The following is an 18,803-nucleotide window of genomic DNA, read 5'->3' on the forward strand; positions in this document are numbered from 1 at the left end:
CAGTGTGGGGCCTGAACCCACAAGCCAAGCCGTGAGATCATGGACTGAGCTGAAGTTCAATGCTCAACCACCTTAGCCACCTAGGCGCCCCTCCAACTCGAGATCTTTTTTTAATTTTTAACATTTATTTTTGAGAGACAGCATGAGCAGGGGAGAGGCAGAGAGAGAGGGAGACAGAGTCCAAAGCAGGCTCCAGGCTCTGAGCTGTCAGCACAGAGCTCGATGCGGGGCTCAAACCCATGAACTTTGAGGTCATGACCTGAGCCAAAGTCAGACACTTAACTGACTGAGCTGCCCAGGTGCCCCCATCTCTAGATCTGTTAAAGAAAAGTATTTTAATCTGAACATATAATACCTACTAATTATGGGGTCCCTGACTCTTGAGGAATTAATTTATAAGGTTTTCAAAAGGATTAGGATTTAATGTTCCACCTTTACTCAGTGTTTTAATGTGGAGAAACACAGTTATAATGTTTAACATTTTTGTTTGTATTTCAGCACCGTATGAAGGCGGAGTATGGAAAGTTAGAGTGGATCTCCCTGATAAATACCCTTTCAAATCACCATCTATAGGTATGTAACTACTCAGTTTGTCTCCTCCTTGAAATCAAAGAGGAAAACAAGAAAAAAAAAATCCTACATTTTATGGGAGATAATTCCAGAAATGGTTACTTGACTGAATTTTTCCTTTTTGGGCTCTGGTTAATTAATTAGTGACTTTCTGTGGGACTTCCTAGTGTGACAGAAGATGGTGAAATATACCCTTTGCATGATTGTAATGATCATAACTAGATTTTTCTGTCAGAGTCAGTTTATACAGTCTCATGGCCCACTGCCCATTTAGGCTAAGCAGTAAAATAATAAGCATATCTTAAATCTCATTTTAATTGCTAGATTATTGGAGTTAATGTCATGTAGTGTCTATTCTAATTCTGTCATTTAAAAATCCTCTTTAGATCCTCCTTTGCTTTTTGTTCACTCCAGCTCTGGGTACCTAGCGGGGAAATCTCCCTTTTCCGTTCTCCCCACTCCTCATCGCTTTAGCCCCCTGAACAGCTGAAGAAAGTAAGAGTAGGAACCTCAGTGGGATTGTATAAAGAGGTACTTTTTCTTCACCTTTATCTGCCCTAATTGGTGTTATTAACCCATCACCCCCATTAAAGCACTCAGTGACAATTCAGGTATTTTAGCATCGGATGCTAGAGATGTATATCTAATTGAAGGTTAACACTTTTTTTAAGGTTCTGTATCTTGAAAGAGAGAGAGAGAGATTGTGCGAGTGGGGCAGGGTCAGAGAGAGAGGAAGAGAGAGAATCCCAAGCAGGCTCCATATTGTTAGTGCAGAGCCCAGTGTAGGGCTCAAACCCATGAACAGTGAGATCATGACCCAAACCGAGATCAAGAGTCGGACACGTAACTGACTGAGGCCACCCAGGTGCCCTGCAGGATAACACTTGTAAAGGTTTTAAGATTGTGTAACGGTAGTAACTCAGCCAGTTTAACCTAGTTTTTAAATTTTTCATTCTGAGGTTGATTTTGAAATACTCTAAGATGCTGACCAATTTTAAGAAAGAAGAAAAAAATAAAACTGGAATAGATGATGATTTACTGACAGCCACACTGATCCTCATGTTTCAGAATTGCCAGAGTTCATACATCTTGCTACTGCTGTAGGCTTGTCTCTGGAACTAATGCCAGGTCACTTGGAGCTCAGATACCACACACCTCCCCTCCTCTCCGACGAAAGTTTTCTCCCCCGCCCCCCAAGAGGTGGACCTAAGTTATCCTAAGCTTTATGTTTTGATTCTAGGCCCCCACATTTCTGTCTAGAATAAGTAATGTGGAAAAGATAGGATTGTTAAAGACTGAATTTCATCAAATGCAGCAGCTTCTCCCGCACCATGTAGCTACTTTCTGCTCTCTGGCTTTGTGCTGTGAAAACACTACAGAGTATCTATAATTCCTGGGCACTCTTAGTGTTCATTTTAAGAATAAATTGGTGATTTCCTTTTAAGGTCTCTGGACTGATTTTTCTAAACTCAGGAATGGAGAAGATACTTTACCAATGATTGAATTGTAAATTTCCCTCTTGCTACAAGGGCCTCTGAGTTGTCAGGTTATCAGACGGTGAAATAGGAAGGGAGCTGTGAGGTGTCGCATCCTTGAGATAATCCCCGAGTATATCTGACTTCATGCCTGTATAGTTGGGGCAGCACCCTTCCTAGTTCCACTCCAGGGAGACGGCGTGTGGTGTTGACTCAGTTTGGGAGGGCTTTTCCTTCACGTTGTGGTTGCCTTTCCCCCATTCATCTCCTCGTTTTATACACGCATGTGAACGTGTGTGTAGTCAAGTGGTATGATCTTCAAATCTTTACATGTGCAATGTCCAACCATATAAATGCGTTCAGATATAGTTTGTAAATGTCTGTTTGCTTAAATACTAAAAATTAGCACGCCGAATCTAGTTTTGCCCTAAATTCCTAGTTAGAAAATAGTATAGCTCTTTAACAGTGAACTATAAACACAGTTACATGTCATGTAGAAATGTAGTTATTTCTCAAACCTTATCTTATTTTTCCAGATAATGTAACTGTTTCATCATAACTTTCAAAGTGAAAATGTCTAAACTTCAGGCTTGAAGTAGAAGCCTGTGTACTTTCTTAAATTAATGATGTAATATGAAATTGCTTGGGACAAATGACTAGGCTGATTTAACTTCTTCATACTTTTTCCTTTGCCTTGCTGTGCGCTTTTAGAACTTGGTAATGCCTACAGATGTGTACCATTTTCTCTTAGGGAAGTAGATCTAGTTGAAATATTTGTACAAGCTGTGCTTGTTTCCTCCAGAGGAAGGATTGCATAAGAGAGTTATAATCATTTGTGTGGGGTGACCCATTTCCAGGTCATCAACAGTGTCATTACTGTTGAATTTGCCTTAAACATTTTGAGAGGTAGTAGCTCATTTAGAATACGCAAGGTTTCCATTTTGAGTTGTAGAGATAGTTGTAGAATGATACAGAAGGGCAAGGAGGTGAGAGAAACACAGCCTTATGGTTCTTTTTAAACCCTGCCTCTGCAGTGTCTAGGCAGGCCTGGCCTTCTTCCTGAGCCGGATTTTGAGCTCTTAAATATTAAGATGTGCGGGATTAAGCATCTTTAGTGCTTCGATCCTGGAATGTTAAAAATAGATATATGTGTATATCTATGTATGTGTATATATGTGTGTGTATGTACATGTGTGTGTGTTTGATACTTTATCAATTTTTTTAGGTGTTTATTTATTTAGAGAGGTGTGCATGCATGTGGGGGAGGAGCTGAGAGAGAATCCCACGTAGGTTCCATTCTGTCAGGGCAGAGCCCAACTCGGGGCTCAATCTCACAAACCATGAGATCATGACCTGAACCAAAATCAAGAGTCTGATGCTCAGTTAAGCGGAGCCACCCAGGTGCCCCGATTGATTGATTGATTGTATAAATGCTTCATATTCTTTTTTGTAATGTTTATTTTTGAGAGAGAGAGAGAGAGAACATGAGTAGGGAGGGGCAGAGAGAGAGAGAGAGAGAGAGAGAGAGAGAGAGAAGGGGACAGAGGATCCAAAGCAGGCTCTGCGCTGACAGCAGCAAGCCCGATGCGGGGCTGGAACACATGAACCGTGGGATCAGGATGCAAACTGAAGTTGGACACTTAACTGACTGAGCCACCCAGATGCCCCTAAATGCTCCATATTCTTAGTATGAATGTAAGAAGGTCCAGATGCCCAAAAATAAAGAAAAATTAAAATTGTCTCATGATCCTGTCCCTCAATGGATATCATGATTACATTCTGGTATATGTACTTTAAAACAATTTCTATGCATATTTAAGTATATGCTTAGAAATGTAATATACATGCTTATCTTTCAGGGCATCCTTTAAATAAGTTTAAATTTTTTTTTTAATGTTTTATTTATTTCTGAGAGAGAGCATGAGCAGAGGAGGGTCAGAGAGAGACGGAGATACAGAATCTGAAGATAGGCTCCAGGCTCTGAGCTGTTAGCACAGAGCCCGATGCGGGGCTTGAACCCATGAACCGTGAAATCATGACCTGAGCCAAAGCCAGACGCTCAACTGAGTGAGCCACCCAGGAGCCCCCGGCCCCCCTTTTTTAAAATTTCTTTAATGTTTTATTTATTTTGGGGAGAGAGAGAGAGCCTTTACATAAATTTTAGAGAGTTTTCAGAAATTACATGATTGCCTGAACTATAAGTTAAAATGTTCTTTAAAAATAATTTATGTCATTATCTAAGTGGTTTTTTTTTTCCAAATAGCAATAAAGCTATCTCAAATTATCTTTGGAAAGAGAGGGAATATAAACAGACAGTATAGAGAAGGAATATAAGCAGGTTATGAACTGATTTTTTAAAGGCCGTCATCTCAAGCTGATCTTTTGGAATATTACATTCTCTTTGAGTATCATCAGCAGTGATGTTTATGAAATCATCTTGATGCTTTGAAGCTGGATGTAAATTTTGAAATGGCTGGAGATCATTTAATTTCACAGAATAAGATGATGGAAAAACTGAGTAACATCAATTGGAGTGTAAAATGATATATGATTATGAAATTGGCTTTAGGGATTATGATTTACTTGTGAACTGGCCTCCACACTGCCTTCAGAGAGGGTTTAAAAAACTCCTAATCAGTTGTAACATCATTGAAATATTTGCATAACTTTCCAGAAAGACTGCTTTGAAATAAATCATATTTGTATTTTAAAAATTCTTTTAATGTTTGTTTATTTTTGAGAGACAGAGACAGAGTGTAAGCAGGAGAGGGCGCAGAAAGGGACACACAGAATCAGAAGCAGGCTCCAGGCTCCAACCTGTCAGCACAGAACCCAACACGGGGTTCAAACTCACGGAATACCTGATCACGACCTGAGACAAAGTTGGACGCTTAACGGAGGCTCAGAATCTTCAAGTTCAGATTTATTTGAAAGTTCAGACTTTTTGTCTTTGTCATTCAGAAACATTCCTTAGAATGCTTAGTGCTGCTGGGCGTCACCAACCATGTAGAGTGAGGAGAGGGTGCTTGATCAATGGCCTATCAGGAAAGAGCACTTCTGGCCAGATACTTATCTGAACTGTTGTTTCCTCTTCTAGAAAATGAGGTAATGGGATTAAATGAACTCTGCATGTTTGATATTGACCAATAGATTAAATACTCAGGATAGATGGCATTCTTTTGTTATTTATTTATTTATTTATTTATTTATTTATTTATTTATTTGAGAGACAGAGACAGTGCGAGCAGGGGAGGGTCAGAGAGAGAGAGGGGGAAATACAGAATCTGAAGCAGGCTCCAGGCTCTGAGCTGTCAGCACAGAGCCCAACATGGGGCTCGGACCCACCAACTATGAGATCATGACTTGAGCTGAAGCTGGATGCTTAACCGACTGAGCCACCCAGGCACCCCGGATAGATGGCATTCTACTAGGCAATTAGGAAGGTCATGTAAGGCTCTCACTAGTTAGAAGATCAACATAAATAAAATAATTGCATGGGCTTTAGTGACATTTGATTGCTTTTTAGGAGAGGGGTGGGTTAGTGCCTCAAGAGTATATGGAAGAAGATAGGCTTTTACAAGAAAGAGGAGTTTCCTGTATTGAGAATATAGCTTTTACAAAGCGTCAGAGATGTGAAGGTGTGCATAGAAACACGGTTTCAGAACCCCAGGTAATCCCCAGTCCATAAAGATCTTTTTTGCAGAGAAGTTGCTACAAGCGGTGCTGTATGCCATATTTCTCCAGATTCAGTTTCCAGCATGTGCCCATCTATTAAGAAAATACTTTTGCCAAAGGAAACAGACTTGCAGTTGATGAGGGGGTGAAATAAAGATGAGTGATGCCATACAAGAGGGTAAAATAGGGCAGCCTTGAATAAAAATTTAAAAGTAACCAACAAGCATAGGCTAAAAATGGTTTTACGTCTACTCCAAAGAATGCTTAAAGTGAGAGGGGCACCTTGGGGGCCCAGTCGGTTAAGCGGTTAATCATCCAACTCTTTGATTTCAGCTCAGGTCAGGATATTAAGGTCGATCTGAGATAGAGCCCCCGGTGCTAATAGTACGGAGCCAAACCCGCCTGGGATTCTCTCTCTCCCTTTCTTCCTATCCCTCCCTGACTCGTTCTCTTCTCTCCCCTCCCCTCCCCTCTTCTTTCTCTCTCTCTCTCTCTCTCTCTCTCTCTCTCTCTCTCTCTCAAAATAAACTTAAAAGAAAATGAGAGATACAGGACTTCCCACATTGGGAGGTTAAACATTGTTGGCGAAGGTATTATGATGTACCCAACTTAGTATATACTGATTGATGAAGAGATTACATTATTTGAGTGATTTTACTTAAATTATCTTAAGATTCAGAGGTGTGCACTAAAATTCATGTATAAGTATGCAAATAAAAACTTTCATTTTAAAAAGTTCAGAGCAATCTAAACGACCCGGTAGGTCATAAAGTAGTTACATTATGGTACATCTTAATGGACAAAATGCTTTACAGTCATTACTAATGTTAATTTAACCCTATCTTTAAAGGAACACACAGGAAAATGGTAACCTTATATTGTATAACTCTAATTTTTTTCCATGAAATTCCAAGTAGGACTGCCAAAATACTATTATAGTTATTCATGGATATTAAAGGGATCAAAAACATTTTTGGGGGTGTCTGGGTGGCCCAGTCGGTTAAGCATCCATCCAACTCTTGATTTTTGACTCAGGTCATTATCTCAGGGTTTGTGAGTTCGAGTCCCACATCAGGCTCTGCACTGACAGCGTGGAGCCTGCTTGGGATTTATTCTCTCTCCTTCACTCTCTGCCCTTTCCCCACTCATGCTTGCTCTCTCTCACTCTCTCAAAAAAATAAAACTTAAAAAGGATTAAAAACATTTTTCTATACTTTCTAAATATTCTATAGTAAGTTCCTTTATATTACAAGAAAAAATATATAAATAATATACTTTTAAAGTTTTTCTTTATTTATTTTGAGAGAGAGAGTGCACACATGAGTCAGAGAAGGGCAGAGAGAAAATCCCAAGCAGACTCTGCTCGGTCATTGTGGAGCCCAACGTGGGCCTCAAACCCATGAACCAAATGCTATCATGACATGAGCTGAAATCAAGAGTTGAAACACATAACCAACTGAGCCACCCAGGCACCCCTAAAACTATATATTTTTAAAGATATGGCAAATGCATGTCTTTTGAATGTCCTGTCTACATCTTTGTGTCTACACTTTTTCCTGTCTTTTCTTCTAGAAAACCATTAAGCTTCTCCTTGGCCAGAATTCTCATCTGGTAGCTTGCTAAGGGCTGACCGGCCCCCATGTTTCCTACCAGTGTTCTTTCTTATTTCCTTTCAGTTTTAATTGTGTATGTGTGTAAGGGTTACATGCTGTTCTCTTTGTTTTTCTGCTTATAGTTTAGTTTATTCCATCTTGGGTACTCTCTTTACCCCTTTACACAAAACTATTTTTCACTCCTTTCTCTTTTTTCCCCCTTTCCCCCTTCTCTTGGGCTGCTACCTCTGGCAGTTCTTACCTACTTCTGCTTTCAATCTGACTCTTCCACATGTATTTCCTCTTGCTTTGATTTTCGCTTCATATGAACCAAAAAAGGTCCCTGTTCATACTTAATAATAATTCTTTTGATAAGCCTAAACGGGGGGTGGGGTGGGAATTATGTCCTCTAATAAAATACAGGCATACGATGTTAGATTTGAGTCTTTCCACCTCTAAAAGTCTTGAAAATATCTTGAAGTCTCCTTCAGGATATAGAGTTGTCTCCGTCACACATGCACACACTTAAACACTAGCATTCAAGAGAAAATTAAAAATTTGTCATTTTATTTTTAAATGATTACTGGATAAGTATACTAATAAAACTTCATTCTACTAATGTCAGAACTATAGAGTATTTTAGAATCTTATGTAAATAACCTTCCCTTAGTGTGGGAACCCTGTCACAATTTGTACCTTAAAAAAATTTTTTTTTCTAATGTTTTGTTTATTTTTGAGAGAGAGAGCATGAGCAGGGGAGGGTCAGAGAGAGAGGGAGACACAGAATCTGAAGCAGGCTCCAGGCTCTGAGCTGTCAGCACAGAGCCCCACGCGGGGCTCGAACCCACAAACCATGAGATCAGGACCTGAACTGAAGCTGGTTGCTCATCCAACTGAGCCACCTAAGCACCCCTATACTTTTTTTTTTTTTTTTTTTAGTGTATGCTTATTTTGAGAGAGAGACCACAAGTAGGGAAGGGGCAGAGGGAGAGGGAGAGAATCCCAAGCAGGATCTGTACTACAGGACTCAAACTCATGAACCATGAGATCATGACCTGAGTTCAAATCAAGAGTCAGACGCTTAACCAACTGAGCCACCCAGGCGCCCCACCATTTGTACTTAAAACTTTTTTCATTTATACTTTTTCAAAATAGAAAACTGTTGTAAGATACAGCTAACAAGTCTAGAAACTAACTTTTGAAATACTACATATGTCCATCTCCATCTTAACGGTGAGGAGGACTCTCCCGGGAGCAGGCTGCAGGGACTGTGAGTCTGGATTGCAATTTGATGATGACAGAGCAAAGTAAGAGAAGTGGTTGATTGAGAACAAGATTCTGGAGGGACTGCTTTAATAATTTGCTTAATGTTGATAGAATGGCCAGGGGAAAACCCACACTCATTCGGCAATGGAATTTGATGGCAGTGGGCATATAGCAAGAGCTAGCCAAACCCACGTGAGTAAATGGAGACGGAAAGGAAAGGTCATGGGCAATCACAATAGCTGGAATACTATCTCAAGCTCCACCAGGGGCCGTCACTGCTAGGTCACGTGTCCTCTCAACAGAACAGTATAGATCTTCCCGATTCAAGGGAAACTAGGTTAGATAACCTGTCCGAGTACCTTCTCAATCTCCCGGTCTACCACAGGTTCTTAATTAGAAGATACTCTGATGATCAGTGCACCTTATTCTTTTTACCTTGCCAGCGATTAAGGAAAGTGATTTAACTTTTTCCATTGTCAGAATAGCAGACACCTCTGGCATTGTAAATTTTTATTTCACTCTGACCAGAAATTACATCACAATATTTTTGGAATGGAATTTTGTAATAGGGTATGACTAAAATACAGAGTTTAGGATATTTATCATTTCACTCTGTATCTTCCTAGACGGAAACATTGTACAGTCACCTGCTTGGAACTAGCCAAGTGAACTGAGGGAGCTGTGTTGTCAGGGGTGGACCAGGATTTGGAGTAGAGTATGTCATTTCTGAAAGGTTTGGGGTTAGTCATTTAATAAAGGCCTGTTTGGACCACTACATATCCACAAATAGGAATGAATTCTTAGACCAAGGAAGCAAAATTCCATCACCTCCTTCTCGGCTTTCATGACCTTGGTTTTGAGTATTTGTTTCTGTCTCAAGCAGTTATGTAATTGCTACTATGTAATGAGCTATATCTTTTGAATTCCATTAGACAGAAACAAGGTTCTAGCAGGAAGTTCCATAAAAGTTTTTTTTTTTTTTTTTTTTTTTTTTAGATAATGCTATGAGAACATAAGCCATTGTTAAAAGCCATCTTTTTCCTGCTGCTCTGAAAATGAAATTTTTCAGGGTGAATTTTTTTTTAAAAGAATATGTCTGGCAGCGGTAGCAGAATTTACTTTCTTGGAAAACTGATACATTTTTACACCATTTTTTTCTAATCAGCGTCACAAATTTATTAGAGATCACGTGTGTGCAGGGCATTATTCTAGGTGCCAGAGGAACAGAGGTGAACAAATTGCTCTCTTGACCCTTCTATTCTTTGAAGAAAAAAGTGAAGCAAAAAATTAAAATGTCTCATAGCTTTATGCCGAGATTAAGGTGATGAACTTGACATATGGATCTCTTAGATCAGGTGTTCAGGAAGGATTTCTCTGAGAAAGTAAACTTAAGCTTGAGGTTTAAATGAAAAGGGAAAAAAGCCAGCTCTGATCCTACAAGATCAGGGATGAGAGCATTCTAAGCAGAAGAGGTTGTGAGGACAAAGGCCCTGAGGCAGATAGACGCTTAGCTTGCTCAAGGAAGAGAAATGAGGCTGGGGGGCTGGGTGAACAGTGAAATATGAGAGAGGGTCCAAGTGGCAGGCAGGGTGACGTCTTGTAGGGCTTTGTAGCTGAGGTTAAAGGCTTGAGTTTTAGTTTTATTTTTTTAGAGAACTTTTAAAAATTTATTTTTATTTATTTTGAGAGAGACTGAGACAGTGTGAGTGGGGGAGGGACAGAGAGAGGAGGAGAAGGAGGAGGAGGAGAGAGAATCCCAAGCAAGCTCCAAGCTGCCAGCACAGGACCCGATGTGGGGCTCGAACCCATGAAACCACGAGATCGTGACCTGAGCCGAAACCAAGAGTCACACACATAAACCGATTTCACCACCTATGTGCCCCAGCATCAGTTTTCTTTTTAATGCAGTGGAAAAATCATTGAAAGGTTTTAAGCGGGTTTTCATGATCACTCTATTGTTGTGGGGGAAGAGTAGAAATACTGGTGGTTTGGATCAGGGTGCCAACATTGAGAAACTCTGGGGTCTGTAATCCATTGCCTTGACATTTGGCTGTGTGGAGGAGAGCACGCAAATGGTGGGGGAGATACAAGGAAGGTTTTAGTTTTCACTTCTGAAATGGGAGATCCTGAAGGATGTTGATGTGCTCGTTGTAGGAGGAGTTGCCTAGAAAAGAGAGAAAGCTTGGTGATGCTGGGCATCAGGATGAGGATTGAAGGCACGATGCCTTTGAGACCGTAGGAAGGGACAAGATCCACAAATGGAGTGCTTGTTTTTGAGAAAACCTGAAACATTTGAACGAGCTCTTGAGGCAGGAGAGATGAGCATGTGTGCAGGGAGGATTTTGATGGGGAGAGAGATCCTGCCCACTGGCTCCCATCTTCTCAAAATGGGCAGAGCTTTTAAGTCAGAGTGAGAAATGGGAGGAGCAAAGGGACAGGAGATTTGAGAATAATGGGGACAATGCACAAGCCATTGGAGAATTGGGGACAGGCTACTAGAGAAAAGAGAAAGGAAAATTATCTGTGATGTTGAATCCACAGAAGGTTATTGAACATACTTCTTAAAGTTGGTGCATTTGTCCCTCCTGCCAGCCCAGTAGATACAAACTCCATGAAGGCAGTCCCTGCGTCTGTTCTACTAAACATTCTTCTCCCCACCTCAGGGCCCAGTACATTACCTGCTCTGTACTGAGATGAGGGAGTGAGTGAGTAAATGAATGTTCAGTGACACCTTCAAGTCCAAGTACAGTGAATGAGAATGATTGGTTTCCTCCGATTACAGACGGGTGTTTCCGAGGGGGGAATGCATGGGGTTTGCAGAAGGTTGCTACAAAGCAATGATGGTGATGGCTCTTAAACCTTTTTTTTTTTTTTCCAGTTTTTTAAATGTTTGTTTATTTTTGAGAGAGAAACAGAGCATGGGTGGGGTACGGGCAGAGAGAAAGGGAGACCCAGAATCCAAAACAGGTTCCGGGCTCTGAGCTGACAGCACAGAACTCAACACAGGGCTCAAACCCACAAACGGTGAGATCAAGACCTGAGTCGAAATCAAGAGTCAGCCGCTTAGGGGCGCCTGGGTGGCTCAGTCTGTTAAGCGTCCAGCTTCCGCTCAGGTCATGATCTCACGGTTCGTGGGTTCGAGCCCCATGTTGGGCTCTGTGCTGACAGTTCAGAGCCTTGAGCCTATTTCGGACTCTGTATCTCCCCCTCTCTCTGACCCTCCCCTGCTCACGCTCTCTTTAAAAAAAAAAAAAAAAAAGGCTCTGACAGAGCCACTCTGGGGCCTCAAATCTTGAGCAAGGAGAGGAGTGAAGATAGGAGGGCTGGTAGGCAGGAAGAAAATGGAGGGTCAGTAGATTAGAGTTCGTAGGAGACTGTGGTGGGTGAGGGCTGTCTGTGATTTTGGGGGTGAAGCTGTTTGACACATGCCAGGCATGTCCTGGGGGTGTGAATGAGATTGTGATAGAGGAAAACTCACTAAGAAGAAGCCTCAGAGACTGAGAACACAGGGTGTCAGGAGTGTGATCTGTGTGGGCGATAGTGTCACTCAAAAGGACAAGAAAGAGAGCTGCGTGCCAGGTGATGAAGTTCTCCATGATGGAAGAAGCCAGTGGTCACATCGACCCTATTAAATGAAAAACCTCCTGTTGGCAGTCTTTAGTATCTAAATTCATATACCTTCATCCTGCTATTAGCCAGAGTAAAAATAGTAGTTAGCTTTCCCTCCTCCAGGCCACCTCTAAGGGGAGCCTTGCATTTGTACATGCTTGCTTCTGTCAAAGATTTGTCCATGTCCTTCTTGAAGCTGGCTTATGTCAGTCTCAATTCTGCCTTTGGCAATTCATTATTATATAATCTTTTGCTATATAATAATTCCATCTAACTTGCTCTTTAGGTTAGTTCCTACTTTATAGTAGGTGACCTCCAGCTTTTGAGCTGTTATTCTGACATCTTTTTGGCATTAACTCCTTTCGTTCTTTTTGGATTGTTATCATAATGAAAACATGTATTCAGTGTCTTAGTTCCCTTTGAAAAGCCTGTTCACCATAGTTAAGGTTCATTCACATACGGTATTGGCGAAAACCATATTGCTAGAAGGAACATCAAAGATTCTATCATCCTCATTTTAGGGATAGTAAAAATGAGAGGAAGGTGGAGGTAAGTCACTACCAACTAACTGCAGGGTCTGCCTTTTGGTTTCCAGTCTAGTCTTTTCCCCCCAAACCAAATGCAATTAGAATGGTCTTCTTAATAATAAATGTTAGAGTACCGGTGTTTTTTATTTCCAGTGTGATGGGTGTTATAGGAAGCCTAATATCCAATAATCAAAACATACTCTAATGCCCCAGACACTTCCTCCAGGATTGAGAGAAGAGTAGGGGCAGATACTTTCATTTTTAGGACGAGGAAAGTGAGGTGAAATTCTTTGCTTGAGCTCAGTAACATTGAGTACTTTGTGCCATTGCTGGTCAAAGGCTGTACATATATTCATTTAATCTTCATAACAGCCCTGTGATGTGTAGATACGAATTCATAACAAAGGCAAAGAGATTCAGTAACTTTTTTTTTTTTAATATTTTTTATTTATTTTTGAGAGACTGAGAAGCATCGCGAGCAGGGGATGGTCAGAGAGAGAGGGAGACATAGAATCCAAAGACAGGCTCCAGGCTCTGAGCTAGCTGTCAGCACAGAGCCCAACACAGGGCTCGAACCCATGATTCGTGAGATCGTGACCCAAGCCAAAGTCAGATGCTAAAGCGACTGAGCCACCCAGATACCTCAAGATTCAGTAACTCTTAACTTGCTTGAGGCTTGCAGAGTGGAACTTAGGCAGTCTGACTGGAGCCTGATCTTTTAACCACAACTTTAGGAAGAGTGGCCAAGTGTGTTCTATACTTTGCTGCCTCTGACCATGAGAACAAAGTCCTCCTGACTCAGACAGCGTGGTTATATGAAGGACCAGGAGAGTGAAAGAGACACTGTGGAGACAGGAAGGAGATGATTATAATCTTCCACAAATGAAACTACAGGAGAGGGGGTTTAAGGCTCACAGGTTTTGGTAATCTGCTAGGTTGGTAGCAGTGTTAGGCTTTTGAAGGATAACACTTCATCTTTTCTTAGTTATAAATGAACTTTTCTTATCCATCCAGCCCATTCCTCAGATTCCATATTATCAGAGAGAAAGGAAGAAACAGAAAAGAGGACCCTTTGTTGAGTTTAGATCCCCTGAACACACACAGGATCAGTTCCGAAGTTCCCATGACACAGGGCATTGGGAATGAGCTCCTTGCTTGGTTCCTCACCCAAGAAGAGACTGGCCCAGGTCCACCTCTCCCGAGTAGGAAAGGCTCAGCTCTCTGAAGAGACTTCGGCCTGGGCACGGGCTGCCACGGGCTAGGCCTGGCCATCTGAGGTAAGAGGGACTCTCGTGAGTGCACTAATGCCAGGGCTGGCAGTAGGGCTGTCACTGGGGAAGCTGGCAGCCTCCCCACCCTCGCCCCTTTTTTAGCCAGAACGTCAGAACATCCCACCCTGGTCACCTCCTGCATGCTAGGAATGGAGATCCAAGTTCATACCCTTAAACAGTGAATGGTCAAAGATACTGCTCGGGCGGTAAGATTCAATCTTTAATAAATACATTTTAAACGATCGTGTCTACTTAAAAAATGAATCCATCAGTTTGGTCCACTTTATGTAGACTTCTGTCATGAAGATGGAGTATCAGGATAACTTAGTGTTTTCTCACAGGGATTCATAAACTTGTAACTAAATTGCATCAGCCACAGTCGCCTCGCCAGCTGCAGTGCACGCCCGTCCTATCCCTGGGATGGAGCTCCCGTTCTTGCCGTTGGCGTTTTTCACCTACTTACCTTAGGGTGGATTTACCTTGTTCACGAGTCACTTGTTGGACCTCTCATTTCTCAAGATTATTCTGAAGGAAATCTCTGTATACATGACTGGCCCTAGGTATTTCATTCTCTCCACATGTTTGATCATTAAAAATATTCTCACAAGTAAAAGACAGGTGATTAATTTTTGCCACTTTTATTTACATCTTGATCCCAGTATCTGAAGTTACTCGAAAGTGTGTACAGATTTGTACAGATTTCCTGCTCGGATTAGACACAGAGAAGCAGGCTGAAATAAACACCGGTTTTCAGCCTGACACACCATGATGTTATTTACTTTCTCTGCCTATTAGCCCATGGGTCAAAAGATTTGTTCGTCTAGACCAGTTGTGTATTGGAGTGTAACAAGCAAAAGTGTGGCATATTTTTCTGTTTTAATAATCTCTTATTTTTTGAGATATGCATTTTTTTTTACATCAACTCAGCATGATTTGGAGCCCTCCTCTAGAATTCTAAGTCTCCTCATTCCCCTCTGCTAAAAGATAGAGGACAGAGGTGGTGAGCTTTTTAGCTAAACGTTCATTCCGTTGCCCCCCCTTTTATAAGTGCTTGAGTCGCGCCAGAGGGTAATTGTCTCAAAGGTTTGAAGTTCTGAGTTTTATCTGGGCAGATCATGGAAATATATATATATCATTAGAAAATGTCTGGTTGTGAATAAAATCTTAAATCATGTAGATTAAAAATGACTTGCTGCTTCCGCTTATCATGTTTTCACAAAAGCAGTTTTCAAAATATGTTTTCTTAAAATATCTTCCAGCTAGTTCCTGGTTGAATGGAAACAAGTGTTGGGAAAATTCTCTTGTTGCAGACGTATTCATTAGTGTGGTGATCGCATTGCCAAAAGGAAGGAGGACATGCCAGGGCAAACACACTCAGTCCTGAGAAAGTTCCTTCTCCGAATTCCTAGACTGTTCGTTCTGTGCGTCCCCCCCTCCTTGTCCAGAAGGGCCATTGTGGCCATCATCATTCAGCGTGTGAACAGCTTTGCCAGAAACGCTGCCCACAGCGTGTCCAAGAGCAAATGTGAAGGAGATCTACTCCGTTCTGCTTATTTACTTTGGGTATTTTCCTAACAATTGAAAACGCCTGGTATTGGAAGAGATAATTGTAATATGGAGATTGTTTTTTGGGTAGAATCAGTTCTGGCTGAATTTGTTCCTCAAAGGCAAAGGTATAAACTGTTTCTGCCTATTTTGGAATAGTCAGTGGATTCTGTGTCTCTTTGTGGTATTTTAGCCTGTCATTAGCTTTGTATTCTCTAGATTATTTCTGTAGCGAAAAATGTGCCTTGCAGAATTAATTTCCTTTATGGACTTAACTACTGGACATTTCCCCTAAAGTCCTCTGTTGTCAGAGCTCTGGCTATTGTTATTACATCCTGGATGCTTAGGGCTGATAGTCCCTTTATAAACAGAATGAGAATGGAGATTTTGGAGATCCTACAGTCTAGCTATTTCAGGTAAGGAAAGAGGCCCAGAGAGGTGAAGGGACCTTCTCAAGGTCTGCAGTTGACAGCAAAGTTGGGACGAAGACTCAAGTCCCTGTTAATACTTTTCTCTTCCCAGGCTGATTTTGCTCCCTGTCTCAGAACTCACATGATGCTTTATACGTAGCAGGGGCACTGGGGTCTGGACTTCAACTCAATTTCTTTTTCTTTTGTCTTTCCTTTTTTTTTTTTTTTTTTAATGTTTGTTTTTGAGAGAGAGCGAGCAAGCATGTGCACGTGGGTGGGGCGGGGGGTGGGGGGGTGGACAGAGGACCCAAAGCTCTGTGGTTATAGCAGAGAGCCCGATACGGGCCTCGAACTCACCAACTGTGAGATCATGACCTGAGCCAAAATTGGACACTTAACCAACTGAGCCACCAAGGCGCCCCCAACCCATTTATTACTAAGAGTATGTTTACTAAGTCCTTTTTGGCCCTCCCTGTTCTGTACTCTTGGATTCAACCAAGCCAGAATTTCGACTTAATTGAAAACAGTGTGGAAACAATATTGATTCCAAATGGAATCTCCGGGCCTTGTACCAGAAGGGAGGCACTTTAATCTTTCAGAGACCAGTTTGGTAAACATTTAAATCTCTTTTGACTCGAGCTATTTTCTCAGCTTACACCTTTGAGGTTCCCTGTGACATCAGATTGTTGGAAGTTCCGTTCTCACTCTTCTGAATTTCCAAAATCCCTGCATTGTGTAATTTTAATAATTGAAAAACCTTTCAAGTGAAAAAATTATAAATGTAGGAAACATTCTGAAGCAGAGCATAAGACCTTTGTTCTCAAGACCTTTGTTCCACCCCCTGCACTGAGGTGCTGGTGCTGTGTCCCCACCGTGCTGTTCCCCTATTAGCCTTTTTTTTTTTTAAAGGATATAAGGTTTGTGTTAAAAACCAACAAAAAATCTTAAAGAGGGATTGTATGTAACACCGTTCTAGCATAGTCTCTGGCTTCCCACCTCACTCAGAATGGAGATCGGGATCCTTAAAAGGGCACACAGGTACTCATCACCTCTCTAATCTTACTTCTAGGCTTCTCCTTTATCATCAGGCTTCAGCCTCACCAGTCCCTTTGCTGGTCTCCTTACACATCAAGCAAACTCCTGATGCATTTTGCACTTGGCTGTTTGTATTGTATAGACACTCTTGCCCTAGATACTGAATCATTCCTCCCTTAACTCCTTCATTCCTTCCGATTGTCAGCTTCCACATAAGGCCCTCCCTCCCTGATGCTCTGCAGCCCCCACCCCAGCATTCCTATCCCGAGTCCTTTCTCTGCTGTGTTTTTCCTGTGTAACACTTGCCACCTTCTAGCATAGCGCTGCTGGGTTGGTTGGTTTGTTTGTTTGCTTGTTTTAATGCTTATATATATTTATCTTTGAGGGATAGGGAGAGACAGAGCATGAGTTGGGGTGGGTCAGAGAGAGAAGGAGACACAGAATCTGAAGCAGGCCCCAGGCTCTGAGCTGTCAGCAAGATCAGAGCCCAAAGCAGGACTCAAACTTATGGACCATGAGATCATGACCTGAGCCAAAGTTGGACACTCAACCCACTGAGCCCCCCCAGGCGCCCCGCACTTGTGTTTGTAAAGAGCTTACATAGCCCTGGGGACCCCTGCCATAGGTGTTGCTTCCCAAGGTGTTGCTCAGGAGACGTCTAGCAGAAGCAGGAATCTCAGCATCAAGAATGAATTGTAAGTTCTTAAGTGTAGCTTCAAGCCAAAACACTTTTCACATAATGGAACAAGTCTCTTGAATTAAGATGTCTAGTGGCTAAATATTGTTTCCCACTCATCAGAAAGTTTCTCGGCCGTTGTGATTGCAGTATATTCCTATATGGAACTGATCTTCAGGACCACGTGTCTTAGAATCTGAAGATCGTTTTACTTTTTTGGTAATGAACTTGCAATATTTTTTAAGATTTGAGAGAAAATAAAATAGTTGATTTTAGTGACCCTCTTCCTCAGAATGCTTCAGCACTGGATAACCTGTATATAATTAGGTCTGCTTTAGAATGTTTCCTATATTTATAATTTTTAACGTTTTTTTTTCAATGATTAAGGTTTGTTTTCAATTATTAAAATGGCATAATGTAGAAATTATGGAAGTTCAGAAGAGTAACAGAAGTAATGCGGGAGTCTCTCAAAGTTGACTACTGTTGACACTTGTTTCCTTCTATTTTTTACATTGCTGTGATCCCATTTCTGGTACTGGGGGCGGGGAGCAGTGATGTAATTTGAAAAGAAAATATTCCCACCACGAAGAATTAAGTGCTGTTAACAGCTGTATATGTTTGCTTCCAGTTTCCTGTCTATGTGCAGACTTCGGGGGGAAAAAAAAGGCAATTAAAAAAAGGCAAGGACTTTATCTCTTTTTAAAAGGAACATAGTATTACAGATAGATTCATCCTTAATCACCATTCCCGTTCCATTCCCTGTTCCCACCATGACTTTGATCCTGCTCCCTCACTGAAATAATTACTTTTTTGAGTTTGGGATATATGTTGGTCCAGTACAGTTTTCTATACTTGTTACCATAGAGATATGTAGTGTTGCTTTGTTTTAGTTCATCTAAATGGTATCATGCTGTAAATACACAGCTTATATTCCCCTCCCCTCAGTGATGGGTCTATCCAAGTTACTTACTGATCTAATCTAGTTCATTACCTTGGCTTTAGTGGACTCCCAACATGTGGCTATTATACTGCAGTTCCTCCAGTCTCTTTTGATAGGATTGCATTAGGTTTTTGGCTTTTATATATAATGCTGCGATGAATATCCTCACGGGTCTTCTTGAGCACATTTATTAGTGTGTGTTTCTAAGGTCA

At 41.4% G+C, this 18,803-nt stretch overlaps 1 protein-coding gene across 5 annotated transcripts in view; it reads left to right on the forward strand.

The window, feature by feature from the left end:
* The window catches only part of UBE2H (ubiquitin conjugating enzyme E2 H), a 102,809-nt gene that overhangs the window by 57,748 nt on the left and 26,258 nt on the right, over nucleotides 1-18,803 (forward strand). For all 5 annotated transcript variants that reach the window (XM_029923546.1, XM_029923565.1, XM_029923540.1 and 2 more), the window contains one exon: nucleotides 499-573. In XM_029923546.1, coding sequence (XP_029779406.1) covers nucleotides 499-573 — 75 coding nt within the window. The remainder of the gene's footprint in view (nucleotides 1-498; nucleotides 574-18,803) is intronic.

This window comes from Suricata suricatta, chromosome 2 (assembly GCF_006229205.1).
Source record: "Suricata suricatta isolate VVHF042 chromosome 2, meerkat_22Aug2017_6uvM2_HiC, whole genome shotgun sequence".
NCBI lineage: Eukaryota > Metazoa > Chordata > Mammalia > Carnivora > Herpestidae > Suricata > Suricata suricatta.